We start from the raw sequence: 22842 nt of genomic DNA on the forward strand, positions 1-22842 counted from the left end.
CAAGAACAGATCACTATCTGCTCAGGTGTAAACTTACAGGGACTCACAGAGATGCTTCTCCCACAGTCCTGGCTCTGCCTGCATGGAATCCCCCCTCCCGAAGAGGTCTTGAAAATGAGCATGCTTTGAACAAGACACAGTTGATGGGGTGAATGCCATGAAACGGATGTGTATGGCAAGTTTGCTCACTCCCTTCTCTGGAAAAAACTGACATTGTCACAGTCAATAATTTGAAAACACAATTACCTGAGACCCACCGGAAAGTAGAGTACTCCCAAGCACATATAGAGGCAGGTAGGTTGTACAAACTAATCTCGCAGATAAGAACATCTACAAGCCCACTGAAAATGTCATTAGCGTGGCTTAAACAGCAGGCTGACAAGCTTGCCCTAAAGCAGGTAACAGAAAACCTTTATGCAAATCTTGCTCAACATTAACGCAAACAGAGAACAGCTTTCAGAGACATTGATTCGTACCTTCCACATTGTTGTAGAAATAACATGAGCGAGTCGTTACTTTCATTCGGCACAAGTGGATCTGCAAGACAGTGTAAAAAGCCCAGTTCAGTGCATAACATAATGACGCTCAAAGATTAAATGCACTGGTTCACATCCACCTCTTATTTTTCTTGCCTTTCCCAGTCGGAATTTAGCTTGCAAGGCTTTTGGGGCAGGAACTCTTCTGTAACTGTAGGGAAAAAATCTTTTAATGGTACTGTATAAACACCAGCGCCACCAAACAGTCCCAGCTACAGGGCATCCGTTGGGAACTGGTTAAGAAAGACTTAACAGGGCACATAGGATCAAGTCAATACAATTAATGTTAAAAGTACACAAGGCTGATATCTGGCTTTTTTCCACTAGACACTGAACTTTAGGAAAGTATCCCTCTCTACCAAGCAAGAGAGGACAGGCTACAATTCGTATGTCAAGAGCTAAGTAGTTTGATTGGACTGCTGCTCAGCAAGGTTGCCATTTATTTCTCATGGCTAAAGCAATTTTCGGCTGCATTAGTATTAGACCAGTATCCAAGTCACAAGAAGTAATACGCTAGTCAGACTTTATCTGGAACACTGTGTCCAGTTCCTAATAGTAACAGCATTTCAACAATGGAACTATCAACCTGGGCTCTCTGTTGAAGGTATTTGTGCTCTGGATTTCCTTCACTGGCCTAAGGGGAACAGGTGCCGTACAAGGCCCTTTCCAGCTTTTGTGATTTTTTGATTTTTATGGTTTCCCCCTCTATTTTATACCCACTACTGATGCTCCAAAAGAGACTCCCTTCAGGTCCCCTCCCCCCAAAAAGGTACATTTGGCTGAAAAAAGGACTTAGAAGGTTTCTTTTACAATACCATTACCAAGCAAACCATCTGCAATAGAGCCATAAAAAGCCTGTGAGGGATAATAGAAAAAGGATCCGATTGGAGAGAAGCAGGTTCTAATCCCCACTCAATCAAGAGGCCCACTAAGTAATCTTTAGACACACTCTCTCAGCCTAAGCTTCCTCACAAAGATAAAATAGCAGTGACAAGAAACCACGAGATTCTTGGAAGACTGGCTCGCCATACAGGCAGCACAGGAACCATCAAAAAAAATAATAGATAAATGGGATAAAAATGTAATAAATAAATAAGATGAAATATGCTATAGAATAAGGCAAAAGTGGTAAAAGAGTAGTATGTTTTCTAAGTAAACAAGCAACAAAAACCAAAGGTAAATAATAAAATAAAGCTGGGAACGATAATTTTTAGAATAAAGCACTTAATGGAAATTCAAATGTAGTGAACAAAAACTCTACTGGCATTGCGTGGTACAGCTAAACAACTGTCAGTGCAATCCTAAAAAGAGTTACTCCAATCTAAGCCCATTGAAATCAATGGGCTTAAACTAGAATAATTCTCAGGGCTGCACTGTGTGAGTTTAAACAGAGACTGCAGTTACTTTCTGGGTTTATTTGCTTACCTCAACATGGGCCGAACATCCTCTACAATACCCACATCCAGAAAATGACATTTCTTTATAATAATATTAATAACATTTGATTTATATACTACCCTCCAGGATGACTTAACACCCACTCAGAGTGGTTTACAAAGTATGTCATTATTATCCCCACAACAAAACACCCTGTGAGGTGGGTGGGGCTGAGAGAGCTAGAAGCTATGACTGACCCAAGGTCACCCAGATGGCTTCAAGCAGAGGAGTGGGGAATCAAGCTCGGTTCTCCAGATTAGAGTCCCGCGCTACCAAACTGGCTCCCAGTTTCTCCCTGTTGTGGGAGAATCACCACACTGTGGCAGATGCTTTCCCATAATTGAATGAGCTAATGACCTGAGGCTAACCCACTGGAGGTTTCAGGAAGAAGAGAGCGCAGAAAGGGCACAAAAATCAAAGGGTGCTATAGGACCGTCACAGACCACAGCAACCACATATATCACAACTGCCCAAATGGCAATCTTGTTTAGGCCAGAATCAGGTAACGTACCACCAAACTCCAGCACAAAAGAATTAATAATCTGTGTGTAAAGGGATTTTTCTGAAGACCCCTCAGAAAAATTCTATGTGAGCACTACTGAAGCTAAAACATTTAAAAAGGAAGGCAAAGTTTCCATTGGTAGGCAAATTCTTTCTCCTACATTTCAGAAGAAAAAGTTGCAACCCAACTTGGTCTTACATTGAGGAAGGAATGTTCTTGTAATTGTAAACATTCTCTCTTGTTTTCTCTTTGTAACTAAGTACTAGCCTTGGATAAGCAATTAGCCAGGGAGGTTGTAAGCCCGTAACAGAAGTATGGCTACAGGGCTTTAATGTTATTATTATTATTATTTATTTATTCGATTTGTAATCCGCTCTTCCCGCCAAGCAGGCTCCGAGAGGCTAACCTGCACAGAGTCAATACAGTAAAAATATAGCTGCAGTTAAAATAACATTATATAAAATATAAGAGCAGCATTTAGAATTGGTAGCAGTACAGCAACCTCATTATAGCACAACCCGCATCTAGTCATTGAGAGTCCCAGGTGGCAGATGACAACAGAACTGGTAAGAACCAAGTGGGGGGGGGGAGACTCCCTCCCCACAATGGGAGGCCAGAAAGGAGGCCCACTCACCTCAGCCACCAAAAGCCTGGTGGAGTATCTTTGTCTTACAGGCCCAGCGGAATGATAATAAATCCCGCTGGGCCTGATGTGTTTCAGAGAGTTCCGCCAGGTTGGGGCCAGGGCTGAAAAGGCTTGGGCCCTGGTCGAGGCGAGACGAACCTCCTTGGGGCCACGGACCACCAGTGGATTGTTTCCTGCTGAGCGCAATGCTCTCTGGGGAACACAGGGTGAGAGGCGGTCCCGTAGATATGTTTATGTTTAATGTGTTTATATTACAGTAAGATCTGATCATCCTGCCTTTCAGACTTGCTGGGTGCCATGTATCCTGAGGAATGTAGTTCTTAAGAACTGTTTTGTACTAACCTTCTGATTTTTTATTCTGTAAACAAGTAACAATTATTCTGTAAACAACCAGTACTGAGGGTATTTAAAGCCCTCCGATGGAACTGGTCTTTACACATTTCTACCAATGTGTCATGGGCTTATCAATATAAAGCAATAAACCCGTATTTCTTTAAAAATCACTGCCTTGATGATTTGTGTGAAGTCACTGGCTGAAAGGGGAGAACAAAATAAAACGCAGAGTACTATAAATGAAATCCTCTTGCACTGTGTAATTTTGCTTGTACATTCTTACCTGTGAATAGTTACTTTCTTGTCTTTTAACTTCGGGGTGGATGCACAGCTGCTCTCTAGAACCCAATACACATACTTTTGGCCTGTTCACAAAGGGCAGAAACACACAAGATCAAGAAAAGAACACCGAAAAGCTACATTGTTAGGGAAGAGTCCAGGAGCACCTTTAAGACTAACCAACTTTATTGTAGCATAAGCTTTTGAGAACCACAGCTCTCTTCGTCAGATGCAATTTTATTGTAGCATAAGCTTTTGAGAACCACAGCTCTCTTCGTCAGATGCAACTTTATTGTAGCATAAGCTTTCGAGAACCACAGGTCTCTTCGTCAGATGCATCTGCATTTGATGAAGAGCGCTGTGGTTCTCGAAAGCTTATGCTACAATAAAGTTGGTTAGTCTTAAAGGTGCTCCTGGACTCTATTATTTTGCGACTAAAGACTAATACAGCTAACTCCTCTGGATTGTTAGGGAAGGGACCTTGACTCAGTGGATGAGTATCTGCTTGGCATGCAGAAAGACCTTGGTTCAAACCCCGGAACCTCTAGTTAACACAGAATTCAAATTGGGTAGAGGTGGGCAGCAAAAAGGACAGGCCTAGTACTTTGACAACAGGCGTGCTTTTGGTATGACAAGATATTCCCCCAGCCTTCAGGGAGAGTTTCTTTACCAGGACTACAGAGTGGGTCAGCAATATTTTATCATCTGCATCAATCATCACTATATACAAAGGCAGCATTAAAATGAAAAGGGCCAGGCACATATTTATCCCAGGCTCTTGGCACACTTGGTGAGCGGCAGTATCTTAAATTTTCTTTACCTGTAAACTGTGTTTTTTAATTCATTGATGACCTGAGTAAGCTGAGAATGCGTTCTTGAGGCATAAATTATTTTCGGTATGTCACTGTAATACGCTGTCAAGTGGAGAAGCAAAGGGAGAAAAAAAATTAGTTCTTGTTTAGTGCTAAATATATCACCAGTCTGCTTTTCCCCTTCTGGTGCTATGGTAACAACTCAGCTTGTAGAGGCAGTGGGAGATTTTACAACCAAACTGCTCACCTATAGCGAATGGGAAGAGTGCATATTTTTTACTGCCTTAAGCAAAAATGCTCCCTATGAAACACCTGCAGACAAATATCTCCAAAGGAGTTAAAAACGATCCTGGCTACAGCCATTTAAAGTTAATTAGCGACGAGGGGGTCCCAGAACCGCAAAATGTATGCTAGAGTGCCTTATTTTTTCCTCATCTGACCCTCACTTTTTCCCAGGGAAAAGAACCCACCCAAATACTCAGGAATTTATTCACAGGTGTGCCAATTTCTTGCTTCTTGTACATGATAGGAAGATTCTACTGCTCCTATGGAGGTCAGGCACCCCTGTTGTGGCTTCCAAGCAACCGTGAGATTATTTGTGGACCCACAAGCCACAGGACTTACCTGAGACATCACCATTTGTGGCAACATTGCCCCAAGATGACAGTGGTTGGTCAGTGAAGAGCTCCACTCCGTTAAGTCGCTGACTGATCTTCTTCGCAGAGATAGCATCTTTTAAGTGCTCCCGCCAAGCCAGAGTTGCACATAGGAGACACAGTGTCTTCCCTGTGCCAGTAGGACTCTCCAAAATCCCGTTCACTTGCTTGAATAATGGTGGGAAAGACAAGAGGAAAATCATCTGTAATGAACTGGAAATTCACCAGTCAGCTGACAAATGATTCCTCAAAGAGATTGTAACCACATCAAAAGAAGCAAATATACTTCCTAGCTTTCCCAATGATGCTACAACTCTTCAGCCAGAGACGCGGAAGAGAATATGAGCTTTAGTGTGAGAAGTTTCCACAAGTGCAGAACCCCAATATGAGCCTATACAGAGACCACAACAGAGAGGACGAAGCAATTAAAAGCTCTCACAGCGACCAGTGGGCCTTCACTAAAAGTCTGCACTCGAGGCAACTCACACTCATCTACACCTCATCTTCAAGCAGCAAGAAGGATTTGGTCTGGCCAAGCAGTATGTTCTCTTCCCTCTTTAGCATACGGTTTAATCTACACTGTACATTTGTTAGAGATTTTATATGTTAACAGGCCCCAAAATAGAATGCTAAATTAAATTATTGTAGAGGTTTTTTTCCCGGTTCAGATTCTATGACATTAAGATCTACAGCTAAGGCCCTCTTTCTGGCTTATATGTTGCCCAGACCAGGGAACAGCAAGTTGACTTGAGTTCCACAGGCTACTCTGGCTCTATCTCTGTGCTTGAAATTTGAAAAAGGACCTAGAGACTCTCCTAGCTAGAGAAAAAGCTGAGAGTTGAGGAAGGAACAGGCTGGCAGATGCCGTGAAATAAAGTGGGCAATAGTATGAAAATGGTGTGCAGGGGGCAATGAATGGCGTGGAGGAGGGAAAGGAGGGAGGAAGTTTATTTTATTTTGGTTTTAATTGGAAATGTTTTTAATAATTTTTGGAAGCTGCCTTGAATCACATGAAAAGAAGGGCTAAAAATGTTTCAATAAACAAATAATGCTATAATAGGGCTGCCAACTAGGGGTGTGCGTTTCAGGTTTCCGATTCGGGTAAATTACCCAAATCAGACCCGATCCGTAAAGATTAGGGATATCCGAATCGGGGTCAGCATGTTTCCGCCGCCTAAACCTGTGGGGCAGTGGGGAAGGCCGGAGCCGCTGCCACCGGCCCTTCCTGCCCCTCAACTAGCCACAGCGACCTGGCCCTGCACACCCGTACTGCCAACTCCCTGGAGAAAAAAAAATATCCTGTCCCTTTAGCAGAGGTTTAAAGATTTATTTAGCGGATCAAGTAATTTTCATACCACGACAAGCTTCAGCTGCCCATATCCACATATTAGACCTAGATTAAAGGGCTAGGGCATACCTCTTCAGTTGTGCTGGCAACCACGTGTGCGTGTGTAAAAGAGAGAGAGGAAGAGAGAGGGAGAGCAAACAAGCAATGACCAGTTGCTTCTTCCTCCCCCTCCACCACAGCTCTTCCACAAGGATCACCTCTCACCCGCTTCTGTTCATTTGCTTACTTGGCCTCTCTCCTCTCCTCTATAAAACTTCTCATAGTGTACACCCCCTCCTCCCACAGGTCCTACTGCTATGGTTTCTCTCTTCCTCCTGGCCAAAGAACCCTCCTCCATCTCCATTTCTCCCTTCCTTCCAGTCGTAGCACCTGCTCCTCTCTTCCACACATATATTCCACATTTTCCTTTTACTGCCGTTTCTTTATTCTCCAACTCAGCTTCATGTCTTCCTTAGAGGGGAGATGGGGAGGAAGAAAAGGACAGGAGATTCCTTTTCTGCCATTAAGCCACATAAGTGGGGATCTATTTCAACTCACTCTCTAACTACAAAAGAGCATCATTTCAGTGGAGTGGGAGTCCCATTAGACCTTCAGGCCACAATTTAGCCACACTAAATATATTATATGGTAGACGCATCAAACTAAAGTTTTACTGATTACATCCAACGCAATTTTAGGACACACGCCCCAAAGTTCTTGTGGTCTAGAACTACCGCCTGCAAACTTTCATCCATTAATCAGTGCCATTTAATCAACTGGCACTTTAACAGATCCAAGGGGAGATTTCATCAATTGGGTGGATGACAAGAACAATTTTATTTTTATTCACTTCATTTATACCCCACTTTCCTCGCCAATGGGGACCCAAAGTGGCTTACATTGTTCTCCTCCCTTCCATTTTATTTACACAACAACCCTGCAAGGTAGGTTAGACTGTGTGTGATTGGCCCAAAGTCACTAAGCAAGCTTTCATGGCAGAGAGGGGATTTGAACCAAGCTCCTAGTCTGACACTCTTAACAACTACACTACATTGGCTCTCAGTGAAAGCTTTCATTGTGCAGTGTCCATGAGGCCCATAAAAGTAGCTGTCATCAAGCAGCTGCAACCAATCCCCTTGTTTCCACAACAGATGTTAGGACCTCCTGTGTAGGCTAACGATAATACTGACAACTTCCAAAACGTCAAGCACAACGATCCATAGAGGTTTCCTTAAAGGGGAGCCTAGAAGACAATAAAATGCCTTGTGCTAATCCTTAAAGCTCAAGTACAGATTGTATGAACAGATGGGCCACTTATTTTCTTTTTTCCCCTTTTTCCTCTCTCCTGTTCGAGAAGAAAACCTACCTACTCACCTCTCTACAAATGGATCTAAGATGTATATTTCAGGCACTGACAGGAGGTGGGTTTTGCAGAAGAGCCTCTTTTCAGGAAGTGTTAAGCACGTTTCATATGTTCAAAATGCATCTGTTCTGCACAGTATAAAAATATCTGTGAAATTCAAGTCAATGTGTGCTATTGGACCAATTTCAGCTGATGAAAAGTTCATGCAAGCTTTCCGGTTACAAAGATTAATGCTCATTTATATAGAGTTTTTTTCCTAAATGCTCAACGCCCTTTACACCCATTCTTCTGTAATCTTTCCAACAACTCTAAAAGAGTTATAACCAGTGTGGTGTGCTGAAGACCACTAGGTGAGCCAAGCTCTCTCACTGACATCCAGCTCCTAATCGTAATATGCTTGTAATAGTTCTACACATTAGCCATAATCGCTCTGCCATGAAAGCTCACTGGGTGACCTGCCTCAGTCACTCTCTCTTAGCTTAACCTACCCCAGAAGGATGTTGTTATGCGAATAAAATGCAGGAAGAGAAATGCTGTTGTAAGATGCTTTGGGCCCCCACTGGGGAAAGAGTGGGGTATAAATATAAAGTGGGGTATAATAAAGTGGCTACTTAGGTACAGAATGTAAAACTGGCTACAAATGCAGGCAAAAGCTTCCTTGGGGTTTTAATTTATAGATACAAATTCAAAAGAAGTTTTCCAATTAAAAAGCAAACAAAGGTACACCTGTTTTGTTTCTTTTATTCTGAATTAAATGGACAACAGCAGCAAGTTCTTTGCTCCCCCAGAAAAAATTATTACTTCGCTTACAACACATTTTCTGTAACCAAGAAAAGAATTAAACGTTTAAACTAAAATTCATTCTGGAAAGCCATTTTGAAAGAGTCCATTTTAGCATTCATTTAAAACACACATACAGTATATATAAAGTGCCTGATCTACAGTCTCAAGGTGTTATTCAGACTGTGCGTACATCATGAATGATAGAATATCGGTAAGCTGTCTGTGATCAAATTTTTGGAGCCTCCTATGAAAGTTTACTCAACTTCATTAAAAAAAACTTCTGAGTCTTCATTACAAATGCTAAACTTGCTTCTCAGTTTTCACACTTTCTAAATACCAGTCCAGAAGTGGAAGCCAGAATTTTTATCTGTGATGCCCCAGAATACTTACCTTTTGTAGACATTCCAGCACTTTGGACATGTATGCCTCCTGACATAGGTAGGGTTGAAACGGAAAATCCACAGTAATGCCATTTATTTTTATTTGGGGCATATTTCATCGAACATGCCAGGATTTCAGCACCTAAAACCAACAGCATGCTCAAGTTAAACAGACTTCTTTGCTGAAAATCTATACAGGTAGGATTCTCTAAACTTCCAAATGTCACTCTGAAGGCTGATCTCTACCTCTCTCCTTACAGTAAAGAGACCCACAATATTATACCATGCAGTCTATCTATCCAATCAGGATTAATGCAGTTCTCTTGTCCTATAGCATTCAACTTAAACTACTTATCATTTTCAAGCAGATTTATATTAGCCATATAGCTCCAATCCCAATCTGTGCTCTCATATCCGCCATAGTTTACAAACTTTGCTGTGTTTTTGCATTCTATAAACATGCATACTGAGGACATGACAAATTTTAACAAACATCATCAGTTACTTTCATTTTACTTAGCTTAATATCCCATCCTATCTACAAACTCAAGGTGATTACAGCTTTTTTCATACATATCACGGCAAAAGGATCAAGGCCAGATTTAAAGGCAAAGTTAGAAAAATATATCCATTCAACTTCGGCCTGCCAGGCTTCACATTTAAACTGGGCACCCAGCCATTATCTATGCAGATAGTTTTCCAACTGGGTAGCCACGCTGATCTGTAGAAGAACAAGATTCGGGTCCGTCGCACCTTAAAAAACAATTAGATTTCCAGGGTATGAGCTTTAGAGAGTCAGAGCTCCCTTTGTTAGGTTCAAGGAATGGAAAAAGAAAGGTATCCTCAAAATCCAGATGGAGGGTGGAAGAGATATTGTAAACTACAGTGTCAGGAAGCTAGCTCTAATACATGTAGTAGTTAGCTTGACAGCTCCTGGATGCAAAGTGCAGAAAATTAGTATCTGTAATGTGAGAAAAATCCTGCGTCCCAATTCTACCCTGGAGGATCCAATGTTCCAAACTTGCAAATAAACTCAGTTTCAGCCAACTCACATTGTGACTTTCCTTTGAAGTTTCTCTGCTTGGAAACGGTTACTTTTAGGTCAGTGATGGAATGCTCTGGCTGATGGAAATGTCCACCCGCTGGTTTCTGAATGCCGTGCTTTTTGATAACAGATTTAAGTCTATTCATTCTTTTGTGACCTATGCAGCATCAACATGCCATCAGGGTGCCTGCCCAGATTATAAATCCTAGCATGCAGACAGTACACATATAAGTCAACTGTATGAAACAGCGGCTACACATACCAAGAGTAAGGATGTGTGTGTGTTCTACACCCAGCACTACATTTAAATCGGGTCCCACAGTACAGGAAAAGTTTTGCCCTATATTCTACCAATCCTCAGTGGTTCTGTGTGGGGAGAACAATTTGGCTTTAATAACTAGCCAGAGGAAAGAGCTGCTGCTTTATCCTCTCACTCGGCTCCTTACACACTTTGGAAAGCACTCTGAGTGGAGGCATTAAGTTGTCCTGAAGGGCAATGTATACATTGAATGTTATTGTTACTGAAGGAAGGGTGGTATAAAAATCTAACAGATGGATACTGACACCACAAAATACAAGATCATCCAGGCTCCATCCATCAGACCAACAGGGGCAGGGAAGAAAGACCTCTGTGGCAACTTTGTGATTCATACGAGTACTGTCTGATCCCATACGAACCTACCCATCCACTCAGTGATCTTTAGGAGGCCCTGTTTCAGGTGCCCGCACCGTCTAAGGCTAGATGGGGTGGCAACCCAAGGAAGGGATTCCTTCTACTGCAGACTAACACAGTTACCCACCTGAAACTAATGAAAGCTGATATCCTTGAAAACGTTGTTGGTCAAGGTGTTACTGACCTTGGAATTTTATTCTACCACTGCAAACGCAGCTACCCACCTGAAACTGACTATACTGGAAAGTTCAGTTTAACTCCTGGTTGATTCTGCGTGATATTTCACACTGCCGTGCTTTGTATGCAGATCAGTCTCAATTTCAATCCCCAGCATGTCCAGTTGTAAGGATCTCAACCCACAGCGGAGATAAAGATGTGTAAAACCCTGGAAAACATCTGCTAGGCAGAATACACAAAACTAGACTAGACAGCCCAACAATCTGACACAGTATCTGACAGCTCCATATGGCCAAAATGTGTAATCAATTTATAGGGAGGCTCCATGATAAAGCATCCGTTTTGTAAAACAGAATGTCCTAGGATCAACCTCCAGTTATAGCATCTTGGGAAGCCGAAGTGGGGAAAGGCTTTTTTTATTTAGTTAATGTTTATCGTACCCTTCCTCCAAGGAGCTCAAGACAGTGTACATAGCACCCCCTTCTTTATCCTCACAACCCTGGCAAGGTAGGTTAGGTTCAGAGTAACAGGGTTGCATTGGTTTCCAAAGTCCTTCTCGAACAACGTAACCCCAACACCACACTGTCTGAGTTCCTGGATATCTGATGTCAGCCACAGAAGACAACACTATGACAGAAGGACCAACAACAAATTAAGTGTAACAGTAAGACTAGGATCTTGTAAACCACGATTTGAATCCCCATTCTGCCAAGGATGACCCGATTTGAATCTGCCATTCTGCCTTGGTGACCATGGGCCAGTAATAATATTGGCCTCAACATAGCGTTGTTGTGAGGAAAAAATGCGGGAGGGGGGAATGTTGGGACACTTTGCCAGCATGGTGTAGTGGTCAGAAGGTGAGACTAGGATCTGGGGAACCTGAGATCAAATCCCCACTCTGCCACAGAAAAGTGAGCTTTATCTAGCCATGCACTCTCAGCCAAACCTACCTCACAGGGCTGTTGTGAGTATAAGACAGACAAGGGAAGAACACCCTATATTGCTTTAGGTCCCCGCCGGGGAGAAAAGTAAAATATCACAAATGTAATAAATAAAACCAAAAGCAGCTAGGGTTGCCAACCTCTAAGTGCAACCTGGAAACTCTAAAATTAAAATAGTTTGGTGTAGTGGTTAAGAGCAGCAGGACTCTAATCTGGGTTGGATTCCCCACTCCTCCGCTTGAAGCCAACTGGGTGACCTTGGGTCAGTCACAGCTTCTCAGAGCTCTCTCAGCCCCACCTCACAGGGTGATTGTCATGACACCACTGTACAACTACATAATGGACGGATAAATACCACCTTATACCGGAAACCCACAGACCGATACTCATATCTACATGCCTCCAGCTACCACCCTAAACATACCACCCGGTCTATTGTCTACAGCCAAGCCTTGCGTTACAACCATATCTGCTCCAATGCTCTTGATCGAGACTCCCACTTAAGAGATTTACAACAAGCATTTTGGGGACTACAGTACCCACCAAATGAAGTGAGGAAACAAATCAACAGGGCCAGACTAGTACCCAGAAACAGTCTGCTCCAGGACAAACCTAAAGGAACTAACAACAGAACACCACTGGTTGTCACCTACAGTTCCGAGCTCAAACCCATCCAACGTATCATCAGTGAGCTACAACCCATCCTGGAAAATGATACCTCTCTCTCAGAAGCCCTGAGTGGAAGACCTTTCCTTGCCTACAGACAGCCCCCCAATCTTAAACGACTTCTCACTTACAATCATGAATCGGCTAGCAGAGTCACCAGCACAGGTACCAGGCCCTGCAACAGACCCACATGCCAGCTCTGCCCTTATATCTACCCAGGGAATACAATTACAGGACCCAATGGCATCAACTACACTGTCTCTGGCTCTTACAGCTGCTCTTCCTCCAATGTGATATATGCCCTTATGTGCCAACAATGTCCTTCTGCTCTGTACATTGGACAAACCAGCCAACCTCTACGCAAAAGAATAAATGGACACAAATCTGACATTAGAAATGGCAACATCCAGAAACCAGTGGGAGAACACTTCAATCTACCAGGACATTCCATCAAAGACTTAAAGGTCGCTGTGGTTCAACAGAAACCTTTCAAAAACAAAATCCAACGGGAAGCTGCTGAATTGGAATTCAAATGTAAATTTGACTCTGTCAAGCTGGGACTATGAATGGTTATCTCATTATCACAGGTAACGGATTTCCTTTACAGAAGCAGGATCAAGGGGAGTCCAGTGGCACCTGGCATGGGCTTTTGAGGATCACAGTTCTCTTCCGTCAGAAGCGAGAGCTGTGATTCTCGAAGGCTTGTGCTGCAGTGGAATTGGTTGGTCTTGGAGTTGCTACTGGACTCTTTTTGATTTTGCTACTGCAGACTAACACGGCTAACTCCTCTGGTAATAAAATACTTTGTAAACGACTCTGAATGGGTGTTAAGTTGTCCTGAAGGTCGGTATATAAATCGATTATTTATTTATTTTTATTGTTGTTGTTGTTATCATCATCTCCAGGCCACAGAGATCAGTATCCCTGAAGGAAAATGACTGTTTTGGAAGGTGGACTCTGTGGCATTATACCCTGCTGAGATTCCCCCTCCGCCTAATCTCCAGGAATGTCCCAACCTGGAGTTGGCAACCCTAACAGCAGCTTCAAGGACAACAGCGATTCTGGTGGCATAAAAGCTTCCGTGCCCCCCCCAGCAGATGCTGCCTCTGAAGGGCAGCAAGAGGGAGGGAGATTTTCAATGGGGAGGGGGCGCTGCTGGCTCAGCCCCGCCCAGGCCTAATACCGAGCAGAGCCCCCTTCCCCCCCTCCCCGAGCCTTTCAGCTTTCTCCTGCCGCGCTTGGAGGGCATGACCGGGAAGAAAAGGCCGGGCACAGCCCACCCTCCGCCGCCCAAAGGCGCCTCGACCCCAGGGAGCCCCGGACCCACCTCACGCAGCACCCGGTTCGCAATCCCCGCCTGCTCCGTCACGTGACGTTCACTAGCTCACCTATTGGTCGCGGCGTTCTTTTTTTTTTTTCTTCCCCTCCCGCGCGCGCGAGAGGGAGTTGGAGAAGAGCGGTTGGTTCCAAATCTCGCGAGACCGCTGTCGCCATGGCAACAGCGGCGGCCGGCCGCCGACAGCCCCTTTTCTTGCAGTCGCGCGTCACTCTCGTCAGCTTTTCTTTCCCGCCTTTTCCCTTGCTGTGAGAGACAATGGCGAGGGATTTTTTTTCATCCCTGGCTGCTATGGGGACTGAGGCGAGGGATTTTTTTTTAAATCCTCGTATTGGAGAGAGAAAAGCTGAGGCTAGATTTCCTGCTTTTGGTGGCTTAAAATGGAATTGATGGTTTTGTTGAGAAGCCTTGACCACACACCCATATATGTATGTGTATAACATAAACTAAAAATTAAAAATAGGAATCATTTAAAGCAAAATAAATCATATACATTCAAAAACGCGAGTGTGTTTATTAATATACACACACAAGCGTCGTCAAAATGCTTGAACTGCTGTGTGTTTATGAACACGTGCACGCCAGAGAGTGTTTTGGCATTTTTGAATTCGTGTACATATATATTCGTATACACAAACGAGGTCATAACACGAACTTTTGTGCAATTTTATGTCATGAGAATGAGTTCTTGAAAATACTGGCCAGTTTAGGCTTTTAATTTTGAATTCATACGAATTTGTTTTGCTTTAAATACGTCCTATTTTATTATTTTCTATTTTATTTACGTTATTTATAGTCTGCCTTTATCTCTGAGACTCAGGGTAGAGTCCAGGATGTGAGTCAATACAGGCAATTTCAAAAACATTTCAATAATGGTACTGAGGAGAGACCACAGTTTTTTTAAAAACACACAAAATGCCGTGTCAAAAAATGCTATTTTCTTTGAGTGTGATATGATTAAAGCTAAAACCACTGCATATAGAAAGAACAGTATTATTTATAGTATACCCTTCTTAGTGACTCTTGTATACTACACAAATTAAAAACAACCTAGTACTGACAGTAATTTTACTGCATTACAACACTGGAGAACAGCACACCCAAAACAGTATAATACAATAAAACAATAAGGAACGTTCAACAATGTGACAGAACTGGATTACAAAATTAAGAGACAATTAGGGAAATAAAAATGGTGCAGAACCTAAAAACCACAATAATAAAACTGTCATTAAAATACTAATATAGGAACTGCAGAACAATTTGTATTCTCTGTAGAAACTTTGCTGCTGTTGAGTGGTGGAAGCATGACTGTTTATTTATTAATATATCTGTATTTCCCAAAGATTCATGAGAGCTACCAATTGCCAAAATGGCAGAAAAGCCAATGAAAAACAAAACCGGGTCAACAACAAATAAGTATATTGCTGGCAGTCCATGGCAGAGATGGAATTTTAACCCTACTTTCCAAGTTCCCCTTTCTCTGTATCCACTGGGTCACATTTTATCTGCATCAGGCTTCTATATTGTGACACATTTGTCAGATCTGTAGGATGTTAATTTTAAAGTCTTGCTAAGCTTTTTTAAAAACGCTTGTCTTTGTTATCTTTAGAAGCATGCTACATTAATACTTCCTGGATGTATTGTATTTTTTCTCCTACACTAAATCTTTCAACGAATTATATTATGACAGTTTCTGCATTTTTCAGAGAAAAGGGGAACTCTGGAAGGGGACCAAATGCTAGCAGCAGATAGAATGAGTCAGGATTTTCCTTTTGCATAGATTCTGATGTGACTCAGCATTGGCTGGATGCTTCTCCATCTTCTTGTTCAATCGTACCTTCTCACAATTTGCCCTACTTTACTGACATTGCAGTTCTAGCTGCATCATTCCCACCAGCCCTGCCACGGCTTCCTCAATTCCAAAAAGTATGTACTCCTCTTTGTAAGTCCAAAGCAGTATTTTGTTTGTCATTAAGGTGTGCTTTGTAAAAACACTTGCAGCCTGAGCTTGTGTAAGTTTACTCAAAAGTAAGTCACACTGAGTTCAATGAGATTTACTCCCTGGTAAATGCAATAGGACACCTTTCAATATGTATTAGCCTTAAATATGTATTTTTAACATGTCAAGCATTTGCCTTTTAGCTTATATGGTGTGAAAAAAGCTCTGCAGGTTTTTATGTATGTATTTATGTATGTCATTTATATTCCGCCTTTCTCACTGAGACTCAAGGCGGATTACATAGTGTGAGATTAGTACAATCAGTGGCAAGGACAAGGGCAGGCATTTCCATACAGTGTCAAGAACATTTCCATAAACAATGTTATAGGCAGGGGCGGTGCAAGGGTTTGTGGCGCTCGTGGCTGGCCGCCCCCCCACCGCACCAGCCTGTGTGATGACGTCATGCCTGACATCATCACGGGAGCCCACCGCTGGCGGACAGATCACTGCAGCGGGCGGCCTCCAAGCTCTCCCGTTTGGTTGCCTGCACCGCCGCAGATGCCTGCCTGTGGCGACTGCGCCTGGCTGGGGGCTTGTGCTGGCGGCGGTGGCGGGGCGGGAGGGATAGGTGGCTGCTGCTTTGTGGCACGCGCTCCCCCCCCCCCCGCGCCTCCTCTGGCGCTCCCTCTGGCACCCCGCGCCTGAGGCCACCGCCTACCTGGCCTCAATGGGTGCGCCGGCCCTGGTCATAGGGTAAATGAATACAAGTTTACAAAGGCATAGTATAAGCAAGGATCCAGTATGGAGTTGAAGAATTGCTGAAACAGAACATAATTAATTCTAGGACTTACATCAAACAACATGAAGCACAGGTAGTATATAGGATTACATATTTAAAGCAACAGATAATATGTAAGGCAACATAATGGTGAAATCTATGGTTCCTAACTCATTAGAGAAACATCTGGGACCCCTTTCCTACAATACCTAGCTGAGAAAAAAGCCTTTTTGAATAATTCAGTTTTGCATTGTTTGCGGAAAGCCAGGAGCATGGGGGCTCTCTGACCTCCTCAGGCAGGCCGTTCCATAGAGTAGGGGCCACCAAGACTACATCCTACATACAGAGCCTATAAATATGTGTCCTAATATAGATGACTGCTGTGGCTACTCTATGATGGTACAGAGTTACATAAAGCTGCTTGTTTAGTTTGCTATGCTTAGCTGTGTACTTGATTTTGTTCTTTAAAAAACCTAGGCTACGTGCTGATAAAAGGGAACAGTGCTGGTCATGTCAGCCCCACAAAGGCCTGCATCCTTTCTCATCTGTCTCTTCCCATGTTATGTCTGATACATTGCAAGAGCCTTGCCAGCAGCATCCAGAAGATGCAGAATGGGGAGTACTATCCCTTCTCCCCACCTCTGCTGGTGTTTTGGACTGTCACGTCATGACTGGCTTGCCCCCAGGGAGACAAGGCACCTACATATGGGACCAGAAAATGAACTGCAACAGGAAGATAATGCCACCTCCTTTATCTGGCACAACTTCAAGGATAAAAGCCAGGTGCAAAGGAAGACAGAGCTCAAGACAAGGATCGCTTGCATACTAGGTAAGCCGTGCATTTTACACATGAATCTCCCTTTTGTGTATACATTGGTGTATCAAGGTCAGTATTGTCTACTCTGACTGACAGCAGCTGTCCGGGTTTCATATGGGAGGCTTTCACAATACCTATATTGCCTAATCCTTTTATCTGGAGATGCTGGGGATTGAGCCACAGTCTCTCTGCCCTCCCCCATCCAGCTGCAGAGGATATCTTGTCCCTTGGTCACACACAGTTTCCAGTGTACTTACATCCTAAACTTCATTATGGGATCAAGAGTCCCACTTAGAGCCTCTGGGATCTTGGACCCCTGGGGTTTTCATGAAAATTACCCTTTATCACTTATTTATCACCAGGCCACATTGCCAACATAATCCCTTTTGGATAAAGGACAGACTGGTTTTTGTCATGGAAATTCAGAAACATTAATAAGGGTGGGATTATCATTTTGATAATTCTCCTGGATATTTCTTTTTCATCGGCCTTGGATGGGAGACCTTTCCTCACAGACAGCCCCCCCCCAAACCTAAAAGAGCTTCCCACCAATAACAGTGGCCCACCCACCAAAGATACAAACATTGGAACCAAATCCTACAGCAGACCTAAATGCTAACCTCCCCACCCCCCTATTGCAGGTCCTAATAACATCAGCGATGCCATTTTAAGCTCACATATTTTTAAAAAAATTATGTCATCTATAGTCCGTCTTTCTCACTGAAACTCAAGTCAGATTACATAGTGTAAGATTAGTACAGTCAATATCAAGGACATTTCAATAAACAATGCCATAAAGTAAATAAATGCAAGTTTACAAAAACATAACATTAGCAGATAATCTGCTACAGAGTTGAAGAAATGCTGAAACAGAGCATAAGCAATTCTAGGACTGACCTTAGACAACATAGAACTACCCAGCAGAGTCATACTTAAAGCAACAGATAATACATAGGAGCACATATTTAAAGCAACTGATAGTATGTAAGGCAACATAGTGGTGAAGTCTATGGTCTCTAGCTCATTAGTAAAGCATCTCTTTGAGAACACCTCCCTACAATACAGCCCTCCTATCTGAGTAAAAGCCTCTTTTGAATAATTCAGTTTTGCATTGTTTGCAGAAAATCAAGAGAGCGGGGGCTTTCCTGACTTCCTCAGGCAGGCCATTCCACAAGGCAGGGGCCACCACAGAGAATGCCTGTGTATTGGCAGCTGTTGATTTTGCCCATGTGCAAGGTGGCACCTGCAGGAGAGACCCTGTTCAGATAGCGAAGCTACCATGGAGGAACATAGGGAGAGAGGTGGTCCTGTAGGTAAGCCGGACCAAGGCTGTAAAGAGCTCTGTGTGTGATAAACAATACCTTGAATTGAGCACGGTAACTGATAGGTAGCCAATGCAGTGACTGCAGGATGGGGGTGATGTTCATGCTCCTGCTTGCTCCTGATAACAGCCGAGCTGCACCATTTTGCTCCACCTGGAGCTCCTAGTTAACTTAGATGGGAGACCTACGTATAGAGCATTACAATAGTCAAGTGACGTTCAGTATAATCTATGCCATCATGCCCCTTTTTGCTGTCTATATTGAACAAATGTGTCAGTCCCTACTTGAGAGAATCAATGAACACAAATCTGGCATAAGAGATCACAGCATGCCAAAACCTGTGGGGAAACATTTTAATCTTCCCAGACATACTGTTGCAGATCTGAAAATCACTGTTAAAAAAATCTTCAGTAGGAATACACAACACAAAAGTGCTGCAACCATGGTCTTCATTGGAGGTCTCCCATCCAATTACTGACCAAGGCTGACCCTGCTTACAGGGGTCACCATAAGTCAACTATGACTTTAGGGCACTCTCTACCACCACCATAGGAAAGGGCTATGAGGGCCTAGCACTGGCGAATACCTTCATGCCCTCCCTCTCCCACTCTCCCTCCCTCTCCCACATTCATATTGAGTCATAGAATCATCATTGCTGCATATTTCGAGTATAGATAACCTTGTATGATGTTTTAAGAGAATTAGTTAGCCAAGAATTTGCATCCTTATCACATGGGATAGCTAGCTCTTGTTAGGAGATGATTTTAAAAGCCTATAAATATGGGAAGCTGAACTGATTGGGGGCTTCCTCTCAGAAGGGTCTCCTTGCTTATCTTTGGGTAGCTCCTTCAAGATAACTGGAAGTATTCCCTCTTTTAAGGAAATAGTTCTTAGAGCCATCCGGGGAATCCCCTTCAGCTAGATATGATAAGCCAAGATGAGCAAGGGACAGACAATGACATGGTTGGCTGCGCCATTCTTAAAACAGAAGTCTGGTGGCACCTTAAAGACTAGCAACGTTTATTTCAAGAAGAGCTTTTGTACATCACAGCTCACTTCTTCAGATATATGGAAAGGAAATCATTTTGGGAATACTGATTAGGAAGAAAAAAAGAAGTGGAAGAGAGGAGTTGAGGCAGAGAGAAATTTTGTGTGAATCCCATCGTAAAAGCATATGTCTCTGTGTAACAAAGTATAACAGAATTAGTGAAATTACCCTGATAAGAGAAGTCAGAGGTTTCAGCCTCTCTTGGGGTACAAATAATCAAATCAATGACATAAGATAAAGACAACTGATCCAGAACAAGGATTCTGAAGTTTAAGAAAATTAACTGATATCAATACAAGGTTATAGTATGATGAAACATGTTATGAACAGCCAATTAAAGTTTCTTTAAAAAATGGGCCGTGTAGAGCTATTAGAAACCAGCGGGGGAACATTTTAATCTCCGTGAACATACCCTTGCAGATCTGAAAGTCGCTGATGGTTCTACAAAAAAAATTCAAAGGGAATATAAGATGCAAAAGTACTGAATCAGAATTCATCAAGAAATTAAACATGACCTGTCATCCTGGGTTAAACAGAGATGTGGATTTCCTCACTCACTTCCGTTTCTAATAGTTGTACAAGACCCAGTTTTAAGAAAATGCATATTGAAACAAATGTTGGTCATGTTTAAGATGCTGCTGGACTTTTGTTTTATTTTGCAACAACAAACTAAAAACTGTCCCTCTGTACCACTATTACAGCGCAATGGGCTTAGACTGGAGTAACTCTGTTTAGGATTGCACTATTAGTCATTTGTTCACATCTTCAGACTACAAAAACTGGAATTCATCCAGACAGCTGTGACTAGACAAAGCCTCGTCAAAATTCTGATGGAACAGAGCAGAATATAAATTAAAATATATAAAATCTGGAATATTAGGTTTATCTTAATGATGTTGGTGAATAATGTTGCTCTGCCACCACAGTATAACTGATCTTTTTAGTTTGGTGCATTTTGAAGAGCACACAATTATTAGCTTTGTGTATTCATGTATTTATTCATTTATAGCTCGCCCTTTTTTTTGGTGACACTCAAGGCAGATTGCAAAATGTAAAAAGAATGTAGACAGCATTAGACATCCAATGAACAAAGCAGTAGAAACAGGATTACAAAATTAGAAGGCAATGCAGTCAAAGAGCCAGTTTAAGACATGACATGTTATAAACCATGCAGAAAATGCATTACAAAAGCAGAAGGCATGGCACAAACAGCAAGACACAACATACAACAACCAGGGCAATAGACAACAATCCTGCTTCTTTTCTAACAGCACCTCCCAGAACCATTCCATTATTTTAATGTAACAATGGACTTCAATGGACATAACTCCAGCACTGTTAAATGTGTTGTTGTGTCATGTCTACCGCATGTAAATGGTTCTTGAAAGTTTGCACTTATGTATCTGTCAACATTTTCCAATACGATGGTTGTTGTGGGTTTTCCGGGCTGTATTGCCGTGGTCTTGGCATTGTAGTTCCTGACGTTTCGCCAGCAGCTGTGGCTGGCATCTTCAGAGGTGTAGCACCAAAAGACAGAGATCTCTGTCTCTGTCAGAGATCCCACAACAACCATCGTTCTCCGGCCGTGAAAGCCTTCGACAATACATTTTCCAATACATTTTTTTTTAATAAAAATGAGGTTGCTGAAGAGACTGGCCAAGAGGATAGTGACGAAGATGAAGATCTATGGGATAGAATAAAAGATTTGGTGAACTGATGAGACCATTAAAATTTGTTTACTTTCCTGCGACTTTTCTAGGAAGATCACTGTATGAAGCATGTTTCTGAATGATTAGATTGGGGAGGGTGAGACTTTTAAAAAAAAGATATGAAATGGTGTTCTTTTATTCCTCTTTGTGTTTCAAAGCTAGCTGTCGGCATGCTTTCAAATGAGCAGTGAGGACTAGAAACAGACATACCAGTGACTGCAGCTTGACTACATTCTGAACGGGCCATTCCGACTATAGCAATCCTAGCTGAGACTAACTTAGCGGGAGGCCTTGTCTCACCAGGTCAGCCTGAATTAACCTGCTGTGGCCAGAGATTCCCCCCCCAAAGCTTCTTGTCTCTAAGTGAGATTCAGTTTACTCTGCTCATTTGCCCCATTTTGTTTTCAGGTCACTGAAATTAAAAAAAAAAAAGCTGACTGCTAGAGGATCCACTCCAGACAAGAGAAGGCAGGTGGTGCATCTCCAGTTTGGGCGTGTCTCGGCTCCGAAGCCTCTGCCTTTATACACTGGAACAGATTTGGACATCCAAAGCCAGCTTCGCAGGCAAATCGGTTTTCTGATCTGGGGAGTCCTTCCCCCCACCCTTTAAAGCCCTTTCTCTTTCTCTCCCTCCCTTTCTCTCTGTCTCTCTTTCTCTCCTCCCTTCTTGGGTAGCCACAGCCCCCTAGAGCTGAGTCAGTCCTTCCTCCCTTCCACAGCATTGCAGCACTCCGGCAGGAAAGTCAGCCTTCTGCCGCTCTGCCTCCGCATCTTCAGCTGCAGCATCCTCTCCTCATCTCACCACCATGGCCAGTACCGTATCAGGTAATATTTGCAAGAGGGTTTTTTTTTCCTTTTTTGAAATTGTACAGTGCAGACAAATCCTTCAGAATGACCCTACCTGCTTGAAACAATTAACCTCACTGGCAATCTTTCTTTTCAAGGTGCATGTACGGGGGATCCTCTGCAAATCTGCTTTTGTCTTCACTGCGGAGGGGATAATGTGGGATGAGCTTGCATTTCGAACACTGTAACAAGCCTGTAAAAGGTGCCAGGATCTGATGATTTGCTCTGTGTTTTATATGGTTTTTATTTTTTTAAAAAACCTGGAAAATGGGAGGAGGGGGGGTCACTGTCTGATGTATTTTTTTTACCATGTTCTGTGAAAGTGGATCAGCAGTGGCAGAAAATATGGATGTTGAAAAGAACAAAAAGGAAACTGTATTGCTTAAAAAGAATGAAAGAAACCCAGGCATCTGGGGGTTAGCAGAATTAGGGCAGAGTAGGTAGCTGGAAGATGCTTTAGAGGGAGTGGTCCACCCATGGCGCTGAAG

The 22842-nt window shown here is 42.8% G+C and overlaps 1 protein-coding gene across 1 annotated transcript in view; it reads right to left on the reverse strand.

Moving 5' to 3' along the window:
• The window catches only part of RTEL1 (regulator of telomere elongation helicase 1), a 144729-nt gene extending 130757 nt beyond the window's left edge, over positions 1-13972 (reverse strand). Inside the window, exons 1-6 of the mRNA XM_054980610.1 lie at positions 13884-13972; positions 9065-9196; positions 5170-5368; positions 4554-4647; positions 3738-3819; positions 477-537 (exon numbers count right to left, since the gene is read on the reverse strand). Of these exons, the coding sequence (XP_054836585.1) occupies positions 477-537; positions 3738-3819; positions 4554-4647; positions 5170-5368; positions 9065-9166 (538 nt within the window). The 5' untranslated portion in view covers positions 9167-9196; positions 13884-13972. The remainder of the gene's footprint in view (positions 1-476; positions 538-3737; positions 3820-4553; positions 4648-5169; positions 5369-9064; positions 9197-13883) is intronic.
• Positions 13973-22842: the final 8870 nt, after the last annotated feature.

The sequence above is a fragment of the Eublepharis macularius genome, chromosome 5 (assembly GCF_028583425.1).
Source record: "Eublepharis macularius isolate TG4126 chromosome 5, MPM_Emac_v1.0, whole genome shotgun sequence".
Taxonomy (NCBI): domain Eukaryota; kingdom Metazoa; phylum Chordata; class Lepidosauria; order Squamata; family Eublepharidae; genus Eublepharis; species Eublepharis macularius.